The sequence below is a fragment of the Stegostoma tigrinum genome, chromosome 7, assembly GCF_030684315.1.
Source record: "Stegostoma tigrinum isolate sSteTig4 chromosome 7, sSteTig4.hap1, whole genome shotgun sequence".
In the NCBI taxonomy this organism is placed as follows: domain Eukaryota; kingdom Metazoa; phylum Chordata; class Chondrichthyes; order Orectolobiformes; family Stegostomatidae; genus Stegostoma; species Stegostoma tigrinum.
The window spans coordinates 12,058,783-12,081,679 of record NC_081360.1 but is presented as its reverse complement, the minus strand read 5'-3'; the positions used below and the strand labels follow the sequence as shown (position 1 = coordinate 12,081,679).

The 22,897-nt window shown below is 44.5% G+C and overlaps 1 protein-coding gene across 3 annotated transcripts in view; it reads left to right on the top strand.

Annotated features, from left to right (window-relative positions):
- Positions 1–22,897, top strand: part of col6a2 (collagen, type VI, alpha 2) — a 71,929-nt gene that overhangs the window by 37,158 nt on the left and 11,874 nt on the right. For all 3 annotated transcript variants that reach the window (XM_048534024.2, XM_048534023.2, XM_048534026.2), the window contains exons 12-28: positions 43–105; positions 1,584–1,646; positions 5,251–5,304; positions 7,574–7,609; positions 7,950–8,012; positions 8,745–8,807; positions 9,701–9,763; positions 11,000–11,062; positions 12,233–12,283; positions 13,902–13,937; positions 14,639–14,701; positions 14,911–14,973; positions 16,355–16,390; positions 17,725–17,770; positions 18,756–18,908; positions 19,985–20,437; positions 20,750–20,788. In XM_048534024.2, coding sequence (XP_048389981.1) covers positions 43–105; positions 1,584–1,646; positions 5,251–5,304; positions 7,574–7,609; positions 7,950–8,012; positions 8,745–8,807; positions 9,701–9,763; positions 11,000–11,062; positions 12,233–12,283; positions 13,902–13,937; positions 14,639–14,701; positions 14,911–14,973; positions 16,355–16,390; positions 17,725–17,770; positions 18,756–18,908; positions 19,985–20,437; positions 20,750–20,788 — 1,408 coding nt within the window. The remainder of the gene's footprint in view (positions 1–42; positions 106–1,583; positions 1,647–5,250; positions 5,305–7,573; positions 7,610–7,949; positions 8,013–8,744; positions 8,808–9,700; positions 9,764–10,999; positions 11,063–12,232; positions 12,284–13,901; positions 13,938–14,638; positions 14,702–14,910; positions 14,974–16,354; positions 16,391–17,724; positions 17,771–18,755; positions 18,909–19,984; positions 20,438–20,749; positions 20,789–22,897) is intronic.

The window sequence follows — 22,897 nt, the reverse complement described above, 5'->3', positions numbered from 1 at the left end:
AACGTGCTGTGTATAACAAGGCTGTCCTTCTGTCATTCACAGGGAGCCCCTGGTTATCCTGGAGAAGCTGGTGAGCGAGGATTTCCTGGTGACCCCGGGGCTAAGGTTTGTGTGTGTGTGTCTGCTTATTGGGAAAAAAGGAACTTTTTCTTTTACTTATTAGGTCATTCAGTGAGCATTTAAGCTGAAAGAAGAATCTGTTTCACCAACAGTGAATGCTGAAGCAAAAACTAATGTTTTGGTTGGCTCTCTAATGTCAAGGTCAGAAGTCTATGGGTATGGGTCGTAGAGGGTCAGACCCCTCTGTGGGAACGGATGTTCCTTTCCTGTGATTAAGGTCACAATACTGGGAAGTTGGAGCTCCACCTAACATTCAACCTTAATCCAGGTACCTCGCAAAGGTGGCATGGTTCATCCATAAATCAGAACCCAGTGTTCCCTCATTCCACAACTTCCCTGAGACTAAAGAAAAATTGATGCTGATGTTAGAAAACGGGAACACATTGGGATATCAGTGCGTTTGGGCCTGTTTTTTATTTTGGGCCTAAGATCCAGCACTTCACGGGTACTTTTCATCTCAATTTTTGAGGTTCGCTGGAAACTGAGCTTGGGGACTCTGAACCCTTTCCTATTAGTAGATGGTGCCTCCACAGGGACAACCTGCGCATTGGAGATGTCAAAGATCGAGCTGTTCATCTCATTAGCATCAAATTGAAGCTAAACCTTGAAGACAGGGGGCCGGAGGAGGCAATGAGGGGAAAGGGGGCATCGATCCAACAACTCTGGAAGCTGGGAAATGATTCTGCCTTCCAAGCTGTGATGGTAACTGAGACGTCCCAGAAGTGTAAGGCCTGGTGTCTGGCCATCTCGTTGGTTTCCAGTTTCTGTTAAATACATATTAGGTTTCTAATTTAAGATTTAGGTAGCTCCCCTGTATCCCTGAAAAGTAAATCAACCCAATTTTAGGTCAGACCGATTTTTCAGGCTTTCTTGGGTCGAGAAATCCCCAAAACTGGGCCTTGTTGGACGTGCACCAAGTACCACATTTTTCACCCATTAAAGAGATTCCATTCTTTCTCGGCCAAATAATGCCTTTATCCTGATGAGCAAACAAGAATGGAACTGAGTTTGCTGAAAGTATGTTTAGCTTCCTGCCCAACACTAATACAATAGTGTCTTTAGCTTGGAAGTTTGTCTGAGTGTATTTCTAGCACCAAATTCCAAACAGCACTGGGTACCCTGAAAGGAGATGAGAGATAAGATGAAATAGGATATGAGAAGGCTTGCATGAAAGAAAACACCAAATTGAGAGTATTCCATCACATTCCCAACTTGTGCCTTGTAGGTGGTAGTCAGGCTTTGGGGAAATAGGAGGGGAGTAAATTGTTGCAAAGTTCCTAGTTTCTGGCCCAGTTCAGTTGTCAGTAACTCCCAATGTAATTTGTTGCCTCTTTTATTCTTTGAGGATCTCCTTTAGTAGAATCTACTGAGCCAATCCAATTTTCTAGACCCATCACAGTAGCAGGTCCAGTGGATCTTCCCAGCGGACGAACTGTTGAATAATGCTGTCTGTTTTCTTTCAGGGAGATGTCGGGCGCCCAGGAAGAAGTGGACCTCCTGGTGATGAAGGAGCCAAAGGTCCTAAAGTGAGTATGGTAGAATTCATAGCCTGTTTGGACAGTTATTGTAGAGGTACAAGTATTAGGCAGCATCACGGCTAAGTGGTTAGCACTGCTTCTTCACAGTGCCCGGGACCCAGGTTTAATTCCAGCCTCAGATGACTGTCTTTGTCGCGTTTGCATTCTTCCTGTGTCTGTGTGGGTTTCCTCTGGGTGCTCTGGTTTCCTCCCGCAGGATGTGCCGGTTAGCTGGATTGGCCATGCTAAATTGTCTTCATGGAGATTCCTGTGATGGAATTGATCTTTGCACCAGGGAAAGTCCACAGCTACCTACATGATATCCAGCAGGTTGAGAAACCATTCCTTGTTTCAGGCTTTCATTGTAATGACTTAGAACATAGATTGTCCATAGTATTCAAGGATGTGTAGGTCAGGTGAGTTAGCCAAGAGAAGGGTGGGGAATAAGGAGAGTTGGTATGATGGGAGGCAGAGGGTTGGTGCAGACCTGATGATCTGAATAGCTACAATGTGCAATGTGAAATTTCTATGAACCTCTGTATTGTATTAGCTGCAGATACAGGAGATGAAGTTCTGGGATAGCATTTTGGTATCTCTAAAGACAAAAGCTGATAAATTGAAGTGCTTCCTTCAGCAGCAGTTTCATGTTGCACTCTTAACCCATTGAGGGTATTTTTTTTCTGGGCTATCTGCAGAGGTTAGCCTGGTTCGGCCACATCTGGAGTATTGTGACCGGTTCTGGTCGCCTCATTACAGGGAAAGATGTGGAAGCATTGGAAAAGGTGCAGAGGAGATTTACCAGGATGTTGCCTAAAATGGAGGGAAGGTCTTACGAAGAAAGGTCCTGACAGCTTGGACTTTTCTCTTTAGATCGATGAAGGATGGGACGTGACTTGATAGAGGTGTATAAAATGATCAGAGGTATAGTTAGAGTAGACAGCCAGAGACTTTTTCCTCGGGTGGAGGTAGCTTCTACGAGGGGACATAGTTTTAAAGTGAAAGGAGGTAGATATCGGGGAGACGTCAGAGGTAGGTAGAGAGTGGTAGGGGCGTGGAATGCATTGGCGGAGAGGGTAGTGGAGTCGGCCTCCTTCGGGGCATTTAAGTGGCAATTAGATAGGCACGTGGATGATAGTATAAGGTAGGGGTGGAGGTTAGATAGACCTTAGGTCTCGGGTAAAAGTTCAGCCAACATCGTGGGCCGAAGAGCCTGTACTGTGCTGTACTGTTCTATGTTCTAAGTCATTACAATGAAAGCCTGAAACAAGGAATGGTTTCTCAACCTGCTGGATATCATGTAGGTAGCTGTGGACTTTCCCTGGTGCAAAGATCAATTCCATCACAGGAATCTCCATGAAGACTAGTCCGTGGTGTGAGTTGGCCTCCTATAAAATTTTAGGACTGAGTTCAGATACCGCCTATGGTATGAATGGTTCTCTATCTGTTAGTCTTGTGTTGAGTTGGTTTTGAGGAATTTCATCCTTGCTGTTAACGCCTCTGGATTAACGTCTCGTTCGTATTAGATCTGGGAATGGTACTCAATCAGTGGTGTGGGATATGGACAGTTGGTACCCATGCAGTTCGGAGATTTGGTTTGGAACAGATGCATTTAGAGGGAGATGGAGGAAAGAGGAGTTCAACAGCTCACTTAGAAATTCTGAATCTAACCGGGACCGATCAGCAGACATTTGGCAGAATCGTCTGTTTGTAATCGGGTCTCCCATCCATATTACTGGTTGGGAGAGAGAGGAAGTGCAAAGAAATACCTGTCAGAGTGGATTCAAATTGTAAACTATCCATTCTCCTGTATTAATTTAATGATCATGTGAAATGGAAGTGTCCAGCTTTCAAAGTATTTCTCTGAGGCAGAGTTGAGAAGACATTTTTTGTGTGTGTGTGTGAGAGAGAATAAGTTCAGATAATTCAGGGTGGCATATGCAGCTAGTCTAACGCTGTGTGAAGATGTCCTACAACATCAGAAACTGAGTGTGTTTCTTAGTGTTCTTCATGTTTGACATGATACACTCACTGACTTTCAGGTTGCCCCACAGAGTCACTGGGAGCTGCGGAACATTATAAATCATGAGCTGCCGTGCTGTCCCAGTGCTCAGGGTGGGATATCAGACCATGGCTTAGTCAGAGGGATGAATGGCTCTTCTAAATGAAGTATCTGGGTGTTACACTTTTTTTTTCTTTGCAGAATCCGTTTAGCTAAGTATCTGTTACGATAAAATAGATAGAAAGGAACTTTCCCCTTGACATATAGATCAATGACCCAGGGGCATAGATTTAAGGTAAGGGGCAGAGGTTTAGAGGAGAAAAAACATTTTCACCCAGAGGCTGTGAGAATCTGGAACTCACTGCTTATCAGGGTGGTAGAAGCAGAAACCTGCAGAACAGTTGCGAAATATCCAACTGTGCACTTGTGATGCCAATGCATGCAAGACTATGGACCAAGTGCTGGAAAATGGGATTAGATAGTTAAGTGGGAATACAGCAGGCCAGGCAGCATCAGTGGAGCAGGTTTTGACTTTCGTTGGTTTTAGCCGATGCATATTCGATGGGCTAAAGGGCCTTTTTCCTGTGCTGCAGGTACTTATGACTAAGTGTCAACCAATCAGCTAACCATAAAATTGCTCAATAGGAGGGGCCACTTAAAGCTTTGCTTCCTGTGTGACAGCGTGAAACCTAATCGGGTGGATTTTGCATTGTTGTATAACCCAGTGGAGTTTTGTGGCATTGTGAATAAATATAGGATCTGGGGGAGCAAGGGTGCTTACAGTGCTAATAAACCAGGGCCTGCTCCTGTCGAGGAACCTGGGCTCATTGGTTGAGTACTCTGTCAATCTAGGTGATCTGCATCCAAAGCCAAATCGGCACATACACAATCCCAGTTGACAGACAAAGTGGGTCTGTTATTCTGAAAAGCTGCCATCATCGGCCAGTGGGAATCATCAGATTCTGTTGGCCTACCTTTGTTTTGTGCCGGACAGTGGGGATTCTGAATTGCTGGAGGCTGCAGACTGGTACGTTGAGGTCAACAAAAGCTCTAAATTTGCTTCAGCTCCACCCTAGAATGCCCATCTTACTTGATGGTGTTTATGACCTATCCCTGAGCCATTCTGAGCTATCATGCTGTCTGCCCTTCTTGTGGATTGTATCTCATCACTGCCGATACTTCCCTTGCCTTCCACCCCACCCATACATGCACATGTGCATACATATGTACACGCACGTGCGCACACACTGACACTCACACTCGCGCTCTGATGGTCCATAATTGGTTAACAAAACCATGGTTGTAACGTGCTGTCATTAGCAACCCGAACGTTTACTGGGCTTAATAATTAAAGACATAGAGTGCAAAAGGTTTGGTTGAACCTGTCTTAAATAGTTCAACCCCAGCCTCTATATGGTTCCCAATCATGGCCACCCAAAGGAAATGAGGGGCAGTGTTAAAACATGGTGGGGAGGGCGTATGAGGTGACTGGAAACAGACCAAACATCAGGCCCTATGATGTTTCTCCCAGGTTCCGGATTGAGACTGAAAACGTGAGCATTAATAGACTGTCTCTTCAGATGCCTTTATTTAATGGCTTTTGTTTTCTCTTAGGGTTCAGTGGGACTTGATGGACGTCCAGGCCTAATGGGCCAGAAGGGTGCGAAGGTAATTTTTAACTTTTTGAACCAAAAGCAAGATGGTAGGGTCTGAGTTAACCACTGTCTTCTAACACTGGTGGTTGAATCTGAGTTCCTGGGTTTGTTGTAGTGTAAATAGGTATGAGGAAGTTATACTTTGTCATGATGATTAGAGCGTTGGTGGAGAGATTCTGTTGGACAATGCTTTTGTACTCAAATTTAATGATTACTCCACTCTCATATGTGGGGTTGCAGGGGTGGGTCTGGGTGGGATGCTTTTTGAAGGTTAGATATGAACTTGATGGGCTCAATGACCTGTTCCCACACTGTAGGGATTCTGTACTTCTTACATAATCTCTCAGACTAGTCTTGACTCTCTCACTGCTATTTTACTGTCTGGTGTCCGTTTCTCCCAATTTTTCTTGGAAACTGAGTGTAGCTTTGATTGTCAACCTTTTGTTCTCTCTGATCCTTTCACTGTCTAGTCTTTCTTTTTTCATAGTTTCTTCCTTTTGTTTTTGTTACATTCCTTTTCCTCTCTTCTTTCTTCCTCTCTTCCTCGGTCTGCTGTTTCTCTGTCATCCTGCCTCCTCTTTCCTGCACCCTACGTTCTCCTTTTCATATTTTCCTTTTGTAGATACAGCTAATCATTTGTTCACCCTCAGCTTTTCTTTATCTCCACACTCCCCTTCTCCCTCTCCCTCTCCTTCTGGCTTTTTTGTATCTCTTGAACTCCGTAACCTTCACTCCCTGACTGCTAAAGAAAGCAGTTGAGGCAAAAAAAAATTGAATATTTTCAAGAACGATTTGAAGGATAAAGCAATCAAATGGTATGGGGTGAAAGCAGGAACAGGGAGGATGATCAGCTATAATCGTATTGGCTAGGGTTTCAAGCTCAGTGAGCCAAATAGCCTGCTCCTGGTCTTATTTTCTGTTTCTATCCATCTTGCTCCATCTCCACTCTTTTTGCTGGTACTTCATTCTTGCTTTCTCCCCGTTTGTTCCTCTGTCCTTTATCTTGAAGGAATACTTCTTATCTTCCTTTTACTCTGGCATTAAAGATTTATTCTTTAAATGCTGCATCAGGTTAATCTTCTGAATCTGTTGATAAAGATGCCCTGAATAAAAATACTTGCTGTCTGTGGTTTGCTCCCAGCTCATTGTTTCTGTATCAACTTGTAAAACTTTAGAATGCGCAACTGTAACCATAGTAACAGTTTAAAGGAAACGTCAGGTGATTCATTCACAATATATTTTTTTAACCATTACAGCCACCAATCCTGACTTTTCATCAAGGGCTTCGGAATCTGCTGCTTGTTAATTGTAATCCTGACCCAGTCTTCCTTCCCATTAAGAAATTATTTGTGTTATAGAGACTAAGTAGTTGGGTGAGGGGGTGCTGGGAGGAGGGAGTTACCTCATTGATCCCAGAATTTCCAGTTAAGGTGAATATGCAGATGAAGCATGCATCTAGCCAGTGGGCCAACCTGGAGAAATCGGAAAACCCATCCCAAATGTGTGGTGCTTTTTTAACATTCCTTCCAGCCATTTTTGCCTCGGGTGCACATTCAGCCTGCACCCATTGCATCAATTGCTCCAATAATTCTTCCCGTTATGTTGTTCTGTGGGGCCCTCTATGGATCTAGGGGCCGCTAAAAATTGTTGTGACTCCTATGAAGAGAGAAAGAAACCTTACGAGATTTAAGGCAATTAGTTTCAGACAGCACCTCACCTCACTACTGACCATATTTATGCATGCCATTGGAGCCATTGGCTATTTGAGTGCTTTATCTCTTAATCTGACGGCTTAAGGTGGGGTTAAAGAGTTGTCCTCCTTTAAACTGCAAGTTGGTAATGTATCTTCCATAAGTGCAGGAGGTCCCTGTTCCAGACTGATTTGATGGCCCTGTCTGTGGGATTTGTGATGGGACTGGCATTCGTGACTGCAGGAGGCATTGAGTGTTGTTCCACCCTTTGCGCTGGCAATGACCCTTGAGCTCTGAATCCCCCACATTCAAAACAGAGGCCTGCTCAGTGCTCAGGGAGGTTGAAGTCCTGCTCCTGGAGCTTTGGCCGAACGTGTTTGAAGATGGGATGGGAAGACTGTGGGCGTGAGGGGTTGAGACAAGTGGAGGTGTCAGGCAGACTGGTGAGCCAGTCTGCAGCTCTGTTTGCCCCAACATGGAAATAACTGTGCCGTGATCGAGTAAGGAATACAACTGCATGAAACGTCGGAACCAGCCGGCGTAGGTTGACTTCTTACTGACTGACATTGCCTTGTTTGTTTTACTTCACAGGGTAACAAAGGCGTTCCTGGGCCCAAAGGAGATGTGGTAATCTTTAATCTCTTTGTCATATTATATGGTCTATTTCCAGGCGTTGATGAAGAATGTGCACTTTAGAGAGACGCAGTTATGTCTGTGTCAGCACATCTTGTGTGCAGTGTAGTGCACATGTACATTGGCAAATTATGCCTGTGCCCAATTTTAAATCACTCAAAACATTTTGAGTTAAAATTGTGGCCTGTACAAACCCAGACCCATACACGGACACATTAGAATTAAGAGGAATTTGCATTAAACATTATTTGCAAGTTTCTAGTTAGGCCTTGTCTCAGTGCCCATACGATGGGAAGTTCTCAACTTGTATTGTTTTTTCATTTCTGAACATTAGGGTCGCAGAGGTGACACGGGATCTAAAGGCGCTCCTGGGCCAAAAGGAGATGTGGGAGAAAAGGTGAGGACAAATTTTGTTTTGTCTCTCCAGTGCTTTCTTATCAACAACGCCGGTTAAATGTGGAAGGGAGAGGAAGCTCAAGGAGAAGAGTAGAGGTTTTTGCATGAGCTTTCCCAGCATTTGGAAACATCAGTTGGCAGAGTAATTGATTTACTCAGCTGTGCAGTGCCAGGATTGTTGTTATCTGGTGGTAATCATCATATTTGCTAGCTGGTGGCATTGCCCCTTTCAAAGTGGTAGCTGTTGCCCACTGGGCAAGGTTATTGTAGTGTTCCCAACATTTCAGTTTCACTCTAGAATGTCCTGGACGTGGCTAGGACAAGGTCATCAGGTCATATATCACCTGTCTCGGCATCTTCTACAATCGTTCCTATTCAGTCCGCCATCACACAGCAAGGAGTTCTTGGACAGAGATGGTGAGGTGGCAATTAAATGCAGGGGTTCGTACGATTAGACCTCCAAGAATCCACCCACTTTGAGTTGGCAACTCTTAAGTTACCAGGCAAGACTTTGCAGAGTTGATGCCAACCTGTTTTGCCAGCCTTGACATTGGGGTAGACATGAGCATGGAATTCCGGGCAGTCATTGAACAGGGTAGCTTTCCTGTAGCTGACATCTAACTTGAACATTAGCCTACGTGTGACAGTGTAGCAACAATCATGGAACACTGTGCTGAAAGTTGAAATTATCATGCCTTTCGACTCAGTGACCATGCTCTTGATCTGCTTACAGGGCGACGTTGGAAATGAAGGGGTGCGAGGATTGCCAGGTGAAGGCGGACGCAAAGGTGAAAAGGTAACGGCCAATATTGAATATTCTGAATGGCTTGGAACTGTGAATGAGCAGGGAGACTTGGGTGGTCAAACTGCAGAATCACTAAACAGGGCGTATGCAAAGGAAAGACTTAAAAAGATACTGGAATGTTCACTGTTCTCTTGGATGGCTGAAATAAGTGTGAGAGCTCTGGAGCCCATCTGAATTTGCCCTTCAGTTCTGGGTATTGCCCTTCAAGTTGGGTACAGTGGCCTTGAAGAGGAGAAGTTGGAGGGCTTACGGGGTATACAGTGCAGGTTGACCAGACTGATACCAGAACTAACGTGGTTGAATTATGGAAGAGGACAGTGTCGACTGGGTTTGGATCCTCTTGAAGGGATTTCAGAAGGAATCTGAATAGATTTAAGCCTGAGGTGACAAGACAATTGCTCCCACAATGGTTACTGGGAATCTGGAACCCTCCTTTGCCAGAAGCCATGAGGCTGGAAAGGGGTTTAGGGATGGGAGGAACATTTGAACATTCCAAAAACTGAGATGGATCCATTTTCCTCAATTCATCAAGGGATGTAGGCCTAAGGTGGATTAATAGAAACAGCCTGGATCTAATTGATTGGCTCATCAGTTTTGAGTGGAGTGAGTAGCCTCCTTCCTGTTACAATGAATAGAAGTCTCTCCTGGTCTTACTGCAGCATGAGGGGCTTTTCTTGGGATTTGGTGCTAAAATATTTTTGACCAACATTGCCACGCTAGGGGGAAGATCTGTCACAGTCATCTTGGCCTGAAGTGGGCAGAAGCTTTCCTCTCTGTTTGGCCAACACTGGTTGCTCCACTGGCCATCCGGAGTTTTGTGCTGGTCAGAGCAGGGAAAACACCCATTTCCTCTTCACTCATTGAAATCTTCACTTTGATTACAGGGAGACATCGGACTTCCCGGACCAAGAGGAGCGCCAGGGTTACCTGGAGGGCCAGGCTTGAATGTAAGTCGCTGTTTCTGAGCTTGATAACCACTGAGTACTGTGTGGCCCAACCTAGGGGTGCTAGCTCTGGTTTACCTCCACCTCTGACTTTTCTTTCTCTTCACCCAATTCCCAACATTCCTACAGCTCAAAAATATAAAGACTTCAGAGGGAATTGGAGAGCGTCGTGTATTTGATATTCCTTCCCCTGTCCTCCTACATTATTTGCAAAACAGGCCTGGGCAATGAATTCCAGGATGATCTGGCAGTCCTGTCTACTTTGGCCTATCTCATTATTGGCACACAGAGCTAGCTGCGAGCCTATCTTTGAATGTCTTTTTTATTGCAGTAAGCAGTCTTTTTCTCAACACGAGTCAGGTTTGGGAGCTCTGGTATCATAAGAGGGTTGCATCGCTGTACATAGGTAGTACCTGTCTTCAGAGAACTGAGGTTCACTGAGGCCATCAGTAACATTGCTGAGTGGTGTATTTTAGTTCTGAAGAGGAATAATCATTGACTATAACTTCATCAGTACCAAACCGTTCCATAATCTGTGGGCTGTGCTATGGGAGGGTGGGTGGAGGCAGTTGAATGAGAATTGGGTTCATTTACCCTGCAACTCTGAATATGCAGAGTCCAGACAGCTGCAGGACTGCTAAGTGCTTGAGGACTGCATCCCAATTGCATTGAAACATTTTGGACCGTCTAGCCCATGCATCTCACACCCATTTGCATTTTGTGCACTCTGCTCCTGTATGATCCACCCATTGCCTGTGTGCGCCTTGTCAATTCAAAGTCTTCCAATGCCCACTCACCCAGTATTGACCACATACAGACCCAATGTTCACTGCTATAATAAGGATGGCTGTCTGAAACTGTTGGTTATCCAGGATCATGTCAACATGGGCTGAATTGAAAAAGGGTGTGACTAGCAAGGTGGCAAGTTATGCTTTCTGAAGGTGAGACAGGGAACGTATCTGCACCATCAAATTGTTACAGTGGAAAAGAAGGATATTCAGCCCATTGTTTAGTGCCCTTGCCTTCACTGTCTATGCTTTCTGGTGCCAACAAAGGGGAACCTTCCCAGCCTGTCTTCTATGTGCATATGGGGTTCATCTCATCTGGGCTGCCATTTTGCCTCTGTTATTGAGGTTATCCAGCCAATGTCAGATGGATGCACCTCAGTCACAAGAGCTATTTCCGACATTGCTCAGGAAATCTGCAACCCACTTAAAATCTGCTTTTCATCTTCCTCAGGGATCGCGAGGCGATGCTGGTGAGATTGGACCAAGGGGAGACATAGGACCACCAGGTCCGAAGGTAGGCAAGCGGGATTGTTAAGTTACGGAGATGTGCTCAGCTGCAAGGAAGAAAGCAAAGTTGTTAAATTGTGCAGGGTGTCCTGAGAGTAAGATGAACTAATAATAAACTATATATTGTATTGCCGTAATTATATTGTAACAACTTATTTGCCCAAAGCTCAATGGATAAGGATAGGAGTCATTGAGGTCTATAATACGTAAGTGTTTCTTTAGGACATCCCTGTTGTTTGTTTAGCTAGATTTATTCTACCCTATCAACCACTTGGTTTCATGTACTACCTGGGTGTATATTGGAGAGAAGAACAATTTTTATTGTTCACTTGTGATACATGGGTGTCACCAGCTAGGCCAGCATTTATTGCCCATCCCTAATTGCTGCGGGTATTGAGTAGCATGTAGGCCACACGAGGTAAAGAGGGGAGTTTCCTTCCCTAAAAGACATTAGTGAACCAGATGGGTTTTTCCTACAATTGACTCACTTTTTCCTGGTTATCATTGGACTCTTATTTCCAGATTTTTGCTGAATTCAAATTCCACCCTCTGCCATAGTGGGATTCAAACCCAGGTCCCCAGAACATTACCTGGATCTTTGGATTTCTAGTCTAGCAGTAATATCACTAGGCCACTACACCTCCCCCATGTGAAAGACTTTCAAAAAAATGTGATCATCGGATGTGGTAGTGGGGATGGGGAGGTGCCAAGATCTTTCAGGAGAGAAAGGGGAAGGCAGAGAGTAAAAAAATGACATAGAGAGATAAGGCTATTGGATTGGGAGAGTGGTCGGAAGACAAAAAAAAATTGTCGAAGGGTGGGGTTGGTATTGGGCGGTGGAACTGATATAGGAGAGAGATGATCAATCAAAAAAGGGAGGAACCCTCAGTGAGCCTGATTTTTGGTGTTCAGTACTAAATCTGAGATGGAAGATAGCTGCTTCATCTTTCTGCCTTAACATTCACATAAGTAAACATTTTAAACCTCTGATTTATGCTGGTGGTTTCCGGCTTTTCCTTGAACATTAGATCTCATGTATCCTATGTTTTCTTGATGCGACAAGTCTTTGAAAGTATCTTATTGGTATGAGGTCATTTTTTAAACACAACTCTTTCCATCTTTTAAATGTTGTGGCTTTGTGCTTTCAATTTGACTCCCTTCTTGAATTTACTTTAAGGGTGACAAAGGAAGGCAAGGATTCAGCTTCCCTGGACCTAGAGGAGAGCAGGTAACTTTATGGATGAGATTTTCAGCATGTTTGCATGCTACTTATTTGGCTTGAGGCCTGAGCACTCCAGGTACAGAGCAAAATCATTTCCAAGCACAAAGCCCACTGACAAAGTGTACAAATTCTTCAAACAACGTAACCCAAGAGTATTTTAACCTCATCTTTGGTAAACCTTTTAAGGATTGGAAATTGTGCTGTAGGAGCACCAGTTGCATTCATCCGAAGTGTGAACAATTTCAATCATTTCGTTGCAAATATAATAATGCCCCTGCAGTAACAAAGTCTGCAAAAGGACAGCAGGACTTCCTCATGGCCTGTCCCTTTTCATCCCAGGAAGCCATTCAGCCCCATCATTTCTGTGTTATCTTTTAGGGAGCACTATCCAATTTCTTCCAGTCCACAAGATCAGTGAGGTCAGCATGGCCTGGTCTTGAGCCAGGTTCTGTTTTGACCTGCACTGTTTAAATTTGGCACCAAGTTGGGAAGCGTTTTGCTGATTATTCTGTCAACTGTTCCATCAGTGCAACACACGAAGATCCTTTAATAGCCAGCTGCAAGAATGGGTCTGCAATCCAGCAGAGTGGGAAAGAGTTGGTCAGTGATATTAGTAATAATTGTTTTCACTGTTCAGGCCAGAAGTGGTCTGTTTAACAAAGTTTATCACTTCCTGGAAATTGGATCTTGTGCACCTATAGAATATAGAACAGTACAACATAGGAACAGGTCCTTTGGCCCACCATGTTGTGCCAAACAAGACACCAAATTAAACTCATCCCTTCCATCTGCAGTAGGTCCATTATCCCTCCAGTCCCTGCATATTCAGTTTCTTATCTAAAAGTCCCCTAAACTCTCCTATCGTATCTGCCTCCACCACCAGGCCTAGCAGCATGTTCCAGACTCTTACCACTCTGTGTGTAAAAAAATGAACTTGCCCCTCATATTTCCTTTGAACTTTCTCCCTCTCACCTTAAATCATGCACCCTAGTATTAGACATTTCAACTCTTGGGAAAAACTATGTTAATCATTTGATATTAGTAAAGTAATAATAAAGTCACTGTTGTCCCAAAGGACCATAGGGCTGCTCTCTCGTTAAACAGTGAACGAGAACTGGTTATGGTTCAACCTGAGGGTCATCATGCCACAGGTTATGGGTTGAGAAGGAGAATCCTTCATGATGACCTCAGCCAATGTGAGAATTGAACCCATGCTGTTGCCATCACTCTGCATCATAAATCAGCTGTCAGACCCCCTTATTTCATATTCGTCTTACACAGCCAAAAGTCAACCTGTTTGACATACAATATGATGAGGGTTTGATTTGGATTGAAACCATTCTTTCTCTCTGTTGCCATCGCTTTAGAGTTCTGAGCACAGTATTTTTTATAAGACAGTCACCAATCCATAACTCATCTTGCTCGCCACCAATCAAATCCATTGCTTCCTTGTTCATAAACAGCCAGCGGCATCGGTGTTCTCACAAATCGAGCGTCTTACCTGATACACAACCAAACTTGTTTCTGTTTGTAATTGATAGCCTTCATTCCCCTTTCCTTGCAGTGTTCTCCTTTGCTCAGTGATCCACAACAGCTCATTACTGTGTGTCTTTTTGCTTTTCAGGGTGACGAGGGAGTAAGAGGGCCACCTGGATACATGGTGAGTGAGGCCTCTGTTGGTTCAGCGCAGGGTATTTGGTGAGCTAATACAGAAGTGGTTTTGTGCAGTTCATTGTAAAAGGTGGCAAACCAAAGGTTCAGGAGGTGACTGCAGTTATGACTATTCTCGTTGCTCTTGCTTTCGTGCAGTTGTTATAATGTAGTGGAATGGAAGACACAGTGTAACCTCACTGTGACTGAAATTGCAGAGTTCATCTCTGGCTGTGACAAGTGCTTCTGATCTGCTGCACTCAGATTGGTCTCAGCAGGATTTTAGCATGCATAAAACTTGGAAAACAGATTTCCCGGCTTCGCCTCCAAAATGGCCTTGCTCTCATTTTAAGGCACATCCTCTTGGTTCGTCCCCTTCCTGGGGCATCAGGGGGCGGAGGGATTGACTTTTTCAATCATCTTAAACTGCCTCAAATGGATTATCCCTTAATCCTATTAGATACAGACGATGACAAGACTGTGGAACCACAGTGTAGTCACTATTGTAGTCCAGAAAACACAGATGAGCAATTTGCGCAGAACATGCTCCCACAAATAGCACTGTGATGTTGAGTAGCCAACCGTCGGAATAGTTTTGCTGAGGCGAGGGTGTCTGGAGTCTCGAGTGTCAGAAGCAGGTTTGAAGAATAGTTGTTCAATGCAGAGCAAAGTTCAATTAGCCCGATGTTAAGACTGAGCTTTTCTCTACAGGGTAACAAAGGAGAAATGGGAAACAAAGGAGAACAGGGTCCAAAGGGTATCCCTGGTGAACCAGTAAGTATTCCCCATGTTTCCTCCTCTCTTATTTAATCAATTGAAGATGTAAGAAAATCCCTTCTACACTCTAGGCCAGTTCAAAGAGTTTCCTGTTCCTCTTCAGCCATACATTGCCAGTTCCTGACCAAGTCATCAGCCTTTTGAAGCAATTGCAATTTCGATTTACATGAGGAATGCGTCACACCGTGTTACTCCTTTCCCTCTAGGGTGACCCGGGACCAGTGGGTGAGCCAGGAGAAAGAGGGCCCCCAGGAGACTCCGGTCCAGAGGTAAGTGCCACTTGTTTACACCTAACCAAGGATTGCAAGTTTCTCCAGATTGGATTTTGCAGTGTGGCAGACCTTGTGTCACTGGGATTTGAAGCCACAAACTGGCAACGCAATTTAAGGTGAAGCAATCTGCATCTGTCCTCTTGCAATTCAGCATTTACGGAGACTATATTCCAAGCTCTGTGCTGCGGCTGTCAGGAGCAGGAATGAATCCTTCACCTCTTGACTCAGAATTGGCCTTCCTACTGTCAAACCAAAGAATCATGCTACTCCAAATGACCCAAGGCCTCGTTTGATTCCCCTTGCTCTTCTTGAGCTGGGCCTTTTCTGATCAAGTAACTTCCAAGCACTCTCTTAAAAGACTTCAGTATCCCATCAGGAGAGGAGCTTGAGTTGAAGATCCAGGGTCCTCTCTCAGAGTCCTTTTAGTGACGATGATGATTAGCCACAACCTAGAAAAATGTCGCCATTTCACTCGGAAAATTTGCAGGAAACAGGAATGCCAGGCAAATATTAAGCAGTCAGCGAGTGCAAATCCTCACTGGACTGGTAAGAAATACAGTTGTGCTCCGATCACCGTCAATGAAAACAAAGACCTGAATTTACAGATGTCCTAGGGTCTGTTCTATGAGGAGGAAATGCATTTGCATGCTGGGAAGGTGAGAAAATCAGGGTACATTCCTCACCACCAATAGATAATAGGAACTAAAACATCCCCAAAAATGGGATTGGGCATTAGAAGACTGACAGTTGGGATATGTTTGTGAGCAAATTTCATTTGACTCCTAATAAATCAAGGGCTTTGTAAGAGCTGGACAGAGCCTCATTGTGCCAATTCCAGAAGTTGCTGGAACCCAGCGAGAGAGAGACCAGAATTTCTGATCTCACATCCAGGTGGATCCAGGCCTGGATCCCAAAGGATGCTATTCGTAGCGTTTGCATACACTATGTTCGGCCATGAGCACAATCAGCAAAGTTTATTTTGGGTCCTTATCCAGTAAAGCAGGCCACTGGCCCAAAGCCTACACTTCAGGCCCTCTCTTGCTTTGGCCAATGCTGAGCTAGTGGATTTATCCCCTCCCCCCCCCAAGGCATGTAGGAAAGTAGAAAACAGCTTGCTCATCAAGTCTACCATGGATTTAATCAAGCAAACTTGCCCAACGAGTTTGCTTAGTCCAAAGAACCTCACAGCTCCACATCACTGCAATTGTGGGATGTTAGGGCTGGGAGAGGGGAGGGCATTTTTCAAAGCCAATTAAACTAGTCGAGCTGTAGCATTAGAAGAGAAACATATTGACGCAGATGCGGAGGCACACTATTCTGCATGTAATATTTCCCTTTAGTTTGAACTAAATGTAACTTTTTTCTTGTTTGGTTTCAGGGTGGGCATGGGCCTCCAGGAGATCCTGGCCTAACAGTAAGTACCTTCTATTGAACATGTTTCTTGGCCAAGGGCAGACAGGGTTCAGGGAGCTGTCCCTACATTAGAGCCATCAGTTCTGTCCGTCTGTATTCCGAGAGCATTTCACACCACACCCCTACCCCCGTGACCCATCCTTAGCCTCTCACCATCAGTCAGCTGACACGTGCATGTTTGGAGAGTCCTGCCCTCTCAGCCAGATCATAACCATCCACCTCTTTGCTGTTTGACTGGATGATTCCTGACTGTCCAGACATTATCCCTCCCCAGCACCAAGTATTCCTGGCGATGAATGCAAAGGTCCACAGGAAGTGAATAAAAAGCACCTTTTCCAAAAAGAAAAAATTGGTCCTACGATATTACTCCTGAGAATTTTTCAGTCAGGGCAGTGGGACTGAGATTGAGCTTAAATTGCTGTAGACTTCAGAACTGCCCAACTGCTCTGTATCTGAATAATGAAGCCCTAATATAACTGATGTTGGAGGGACAAACAGCTCCTCCATAGTGTCAAATAAAGGAACTGCGAAATAGCAGGCAGCTTGCCCAGAGAGGGAGGTTGAAGAATAGGTAAATAGGACTGGGATTAGTTAGCTGAGTCAGAAACTTGACCAACTTGAGGGATAGGGGGTTAGATACAGCACTGTTTTGTTTAAGTATATTCTTAAACTCTCTGACCCCACCTGGTCAATCCAGCCATTTTGCATTCATTCCAAGCCATGCCCAACTTGAGGGCCTGGATCGAGGGGCTTTCCAACCCTACAGGACTGGAAATTTCCAGGAATTGGAAGCTCTTCGAGTAATTCGGAGATAAAATCACATGGGTATTTAAGATGCCTGTGTGCATCTTTCTGTTCTAGAGTTGGGAAGGACTTGGACTGTGCTGTCGGAGGAGCCTCACTGAATTGCTTTGGGTATATCTCGCAGACAGTGCACACAACTGACACCGTGCTTCAGTGGAAGAGGGAGTGGATAGCAAAGAATCCTCCTTTCTGGTTGTGGGAAGGCAGTCTCCCGGGGGGGGGGGGGGGTGGACCAATGGCAGATGTGTTTGGACTGCACTTGTTTGATGAAAGATCCAGAGATCCAGCCAACTGCAGTCGACAACCCACAAACCAACACCTTAAGCTGTGGCTAAGAAAAGCATCAATCAGTATCAATGATCCCTCATTACTGTCCTCAGATCCATATCCTGAATGCACAGATTCTCCCTCTTCAGTACATATTCACAGTTTTCTGCTTTGCCTGATTGTTTTACAATTTGCTGGTTAGGGTGACCAGGTTGGGTTGATTCCTCCCTCCTCAGTAACGTCTCCTGATCTCCATTTCCCTAGGATTGTGATGTGATGACTTATGTCCGGGAGACATGTGGATGTTGTGGTAAGTTCATCTTGATGATGTTGAAGCATTTAGCACGCAGTCAAATTCAGAGACCTTCCCTCAGAAAGCCTTGCTGACAGTAAAGTGAAAATGTCAGCAGGGAACCATGCCTTATAGGAATGTAGCAATAAAGCATGAGCAGTGTGCAGCGATCTCTGTTGGTACATTCTTTTCCCGGGCAGGTACCACACAATGATCTAAACTTAGACATCTGTACATTAGGAATCTCGTAGCTGGAGGTTGCACTGAGTAGACCTTATTAACATAGGGTACTGGGTAGCTTCCTGACTCCAATACAGACCATGAGTCTGGAGTTTTACCCAGACCCAGTTGAGAAGACTCTGAGCTGCCTATGTCTTATACTGACTATCAGATCCTTTGGAAGTATCAACCTGGTGTTGTTTATCAGCGTCACCTTTTGAGAAACATGGAAATGAATAGTAGAGGACTGAGCCACTCACAGATTGCCAACCCCTTTTTAAACTCTTGCCAACAAGTGTGTCAACTTAGAGCTAAAACATCACATATCACCTTCTGTCTTCCATAGGTTAGTCATTGTACAGGTAAATGTAGCTTGGGAAGGACCAGCATCTTTGCATTTATGTTTGTCACAGGTCTCCATCACTGATGGTTTTCCTTCCCTCACAATATTATCCATTGATTGAATAATCAATTCCAATATTATTGTGTCTTCTGACCAATGATAGCAGGAGGTCTATAAGATGGACCTTAGCATGTTTCATCCATAAACTGCTACACACCTACATTTCTTGAGACCACTAGTTGGTCCGCTTAATAAGTGATCAATCAGGTGGATTAATTAATTGGATCAGTCAAATTTGCTTTAACTGCTTCCTTCAATTCTACAAAAGTGCTCTGCAGGCTTCCTCATGTAATGTACCAAATTTAGCGTTGGTGAACTCAATTGATCCCTTACTTATATACCATTTCCTTCTCCTTGTCCTCTCTTGACCCTTTCTTTCAGACTGTGAGAAGCAGTGTGGACCACTGGATATTGTATTTGTGATTGACAGCTCGGAGAGTATTGGCCTGACCAACTTCACCCTGGAAAAGAATTTTGTTATCAATACCGTCAGCCGATTGGGCACAATCGCCAAGGATCCCAAATCTCATACAGGTCAGTCATTCCAGGAAGAGTCACCCTCTTATATAACCCTACTTCCTGTTCTGGGTTGTGGGAAACATTCTTCATTAATGCTTTGAAAAGGAAAGCATTTTTAAATGGACTTCAGGGATAATGGGAACTGCAGATGCTGGAGAATCCAAGATAACAAAGTGTGAAGCTAGATGAACACAGCAAGCCAAGCAGCATCTCAGGAGCACAAAAGCTGACGTTTCGGGCCTAGGCTCTTCTAGGCCTGAAGCGTCAGCTTTTGTGCTCCTAAGGTGCTGCTTGGCCTGCTGTGTTCATCCAGCTTTACACTTTGTTATTTTAAATGGACTTGTCTGTGTTTCTGAAAGTTTGTTTTTTTTTATCATGAAGCACGCAGTGAAAATTTTCTTTTGTAATTTGAAATGATGTACTTTTGAACTGATAAGGCCTATCACTGAAGTTATGTAGTGAGAGTAACAGTTGCCTGGCAAACTTGAGTCTGAGACAAGCAGTTGATACCACCCTGAGTGATGATGGAGATGCTCACAGTCAGCTTGTTTTGACATGATTAATGTTTAAAACTTCTGTGATTTTTGGAAATCCCCTGTCTTCTCAGCACCCTGCACAGCCCAGCGACATTGGCACAATCTAGAAAGGATGGTCTCTCTCACCCACACCCATTCACCCCCACACACCTCAAACTCCCCCTGAGACCCAGCCTGAAGTGTCAAAATAGTTGTGCCTGACAGTTCGCTGTCTAGGTTGTCTGTGCATTCAGATACTACACAATACTACTCAACAGCCTACAACAAACTCCTATCGGATCACTCCTGAAGTCTTTTGTGAGCCAGCTCCCACCCACTGTGGTTGCAGGTCCAGTGGCACCCACTCCCTGTCCCTCTCGATGTTGTTAACTTTCCACTGGTGTGTAGAGCAAGGCTTAGAGTGTGGACACCATTGTACAAAAGGAATTTGACAATCCCTTGCAGAAAGCACACTGATGTCCCTCTTACCTGGCACTCTGTACCTTGCTAGTTCTATGTTTGTAGTCTTTGTTTATTTGCTGATTGTGTTTCAGCTTGTTAATTTGTGGCCTGCAGGAGCCCGCATTGGCGTCGTCCAGTACAGTCACGAAGGGACCTTTGAAGCAGTGCAGCTGAACGATCCCAAAATCAACTCGCTGTCATCCTTCAAGGAGGCTGTGAAGAAGCTTGAGTGGATCGCAGGTGGCACATGGACCCCATCTGCCCTCAAGTTTGCGTACGATACGCTGATAAAGGCCAACAAGCGTGACAAGGCCAAGGTCTTCGCTGTGGTGATCACTGATGGCCGGCACGACCCAAGGGATGATGACTCGCTGCTCACCTCCCTGTGCAAGGGCGATGTCATTGTCAATGCCATTGGCATTGGGGACATGTTTGCCAGGGCGCAGGATGATGAAACACTGAAGTCGATTGCCTGCAAACAGGACGGGCGGGTGCAGAAGATGAACCTTTTTGCAGATTTGGTGGCTGAGGAGTTCATTGATCAGATGGAAGAGCTGTTGTGCCCCGGTATGTCCCATTCACTGGAAATGGCCTCCTTTTCCAAAGAGTTTAATGCCGCAGTCCCGCAGGAATCTGCAAGGTGGGGTGGGAAGTGGTTGCTGGTTACAAAATGCTTGCTCATCCTGGCACCAACCCTGAAGTCCCTGGCATGATCTATGAGGTTTTGGGGTCTGGGAGCATGCCATCACTTTGTTTGCAGCCAGCTTTCCCCAGGGCTACCTTCAATGGATCTTCAAATGACCACCCCAGGGATATAAGCTATTATTTCTTTCAGACCCTTAATGCATATGTTTTTTACATGGTGTTCTTCTCTTTCAGACCCCGAGATTATCTGCCCTGATCTCCCCTGTAAAACAGGTAAGTTGCAAGCATGTCAAACATATTGCTCAAAGGGTCTCACTCTGAGGCCACGGTCATTATAGGTGGACTATAGACAGACCATATTCACACCACGTATGAACTAGATCAAAGACCAAGTGATAGTCAAGTCAGGGAGATAGGAATGAGGCTGTCTTTGCTTGCACTTCTGCCGCCTATACCTGAATTCCACGGATGCTGCTGCTGCATGATAGTTAACTGCCTTTGCCAGTTTTACTGGTTTTTCCATTCTGTGCTGGGGTTAGTGGATGTAAGGCAGGGGTCAGTAAGTAAAACTTGGTGTCATTCAGGAGTCATACAGCAGAGGGTCGAATTTGACAAGCCAGCCAAGAATGTGGTGAAATAATCCAGCTCTGGAGGTGACATAGACCTGGATGGGGGCTTCCACAGCCGATCAGCTGAAGCAGGAGCAGCAGCAGGTGAAGTTACGGAAGTGGAAGCAGGCAATCTCAGAACAGATGGAAATGGCTGCCTTAATTCCTCAATGGAAGGACATGAGGGAAAGATATGAACTGTCCTTGCAGTGAATTGGACATTAGATAGAAGCTTTGCTGGAATGGACATAAGATCCTGTAGCTGGAATAGCCCCTCTAGTTTGCTGTGTCATTTAGCACGATCATGGCTGATATCATCTCAGCCTCACCTCCACTTTCCTGCACATTCCCCATAACCCTTCAACTCGTTATTAATCAAAAATCCAACCCATTTCCTCCTCAAATTTACTCAGTGTCCCAGTGTCCACTGCAATGAATTCCACAGATTCACAACTCTTTGAGAGAACTATTTTGTCCTCATTTCTATTTTAATTCTATCACCCCTTATCCTAAAACTATGACCTCTTGTTCTGGGTTGCCTGACAAGGGGAAACATCCTTTCCTTATCTACTTTGTCAATCTCGTCTTTAGCATCTTATGTACCACAATTAGATCTCCTCTCATTCTTCTAACTCATTCTTCTAAACTTTAGACCGTTTAAGCCTAAAATGCTTATCTGTTCTCATAAGACAATCCTTTCATCTCTGGAATTAATGTACTCAACCTTCCTGAACCACCTATGATGCAGTTTTGTCCCTTCTCAATTAAGGGGACCAAAATTATACACAGTCCTCCAGATGTGGTCTCATCAATGCCTTATACAATTTCAACAATATTCCTCTACTTTTATACTTTATTCCTTTGGTAGCAAGTGCCAAAATTCCATGTACTTCCCTTACTTTCTACTGTACCTGCACACTAACTTTCTGCAATTTATGCACAAGGACACCCAGATCCCTCTGTACTGAAGCATTTTGAAGTTTCTCCCCATTTAGATAATAAGTTGCCTTCTGGCCAGAATGGATAACTCACACTTATCTGCATTCAACCGTATCTGCCAAATTTTGGTCCGTTCAGCTAATCTATCCTTATCTAAATTTATTACTTTTTTATTGCAGCTTACTTCCCAACCTAATATAGTGTCATCTTCAAATTTGGCTTCAGTACCTTCTATCACTGCATCAAAGTCATTACTATAGATTGTAACTAGTTGGAGCCTGAGGAACCAACCCTGTGGCATCCCGTTAGTTACATCTTGCCAACCATAAAAAGACCAATTTATCCCAACTTTAAATGTTCACTCCAACACCACCTAGGCCAGCACTTATTGCCCAGAGGCCTGTTAAGAGTCAACTATGGATTGGTTATCACATTTAGGTTAGCCTAGTAAGAACAGCAGTATCCATCCCTAAATGATGGGGTTTTTTCTCCCTGAACAATTAATTCGTTGTCATCATTAGATTCTTAATTCTGGATTTCTGTTGAATTCAAACTTCACCATCTGCCTGGGTGGGATTTGAACCCCAGTCCCCAGAACACCTGGCTCTCTGGATTAATAGTCAGTTGATAATACCACTCGTCCAGTCTTCTGTCTAAGGTAATAAATTACCCCTAACTTCCTGTGATTTTACCTTGTGCATTAACCTTTTGTGTGGTACCTCTTCAAATGCTACTGGAAGATGTGCTACAGCCACAGGATCCCCATTATCCACTTTGCTTGTTACATCTGCAAAGAACTCCAGCAAATTACTCAAACGCTAATTACTGATCATAA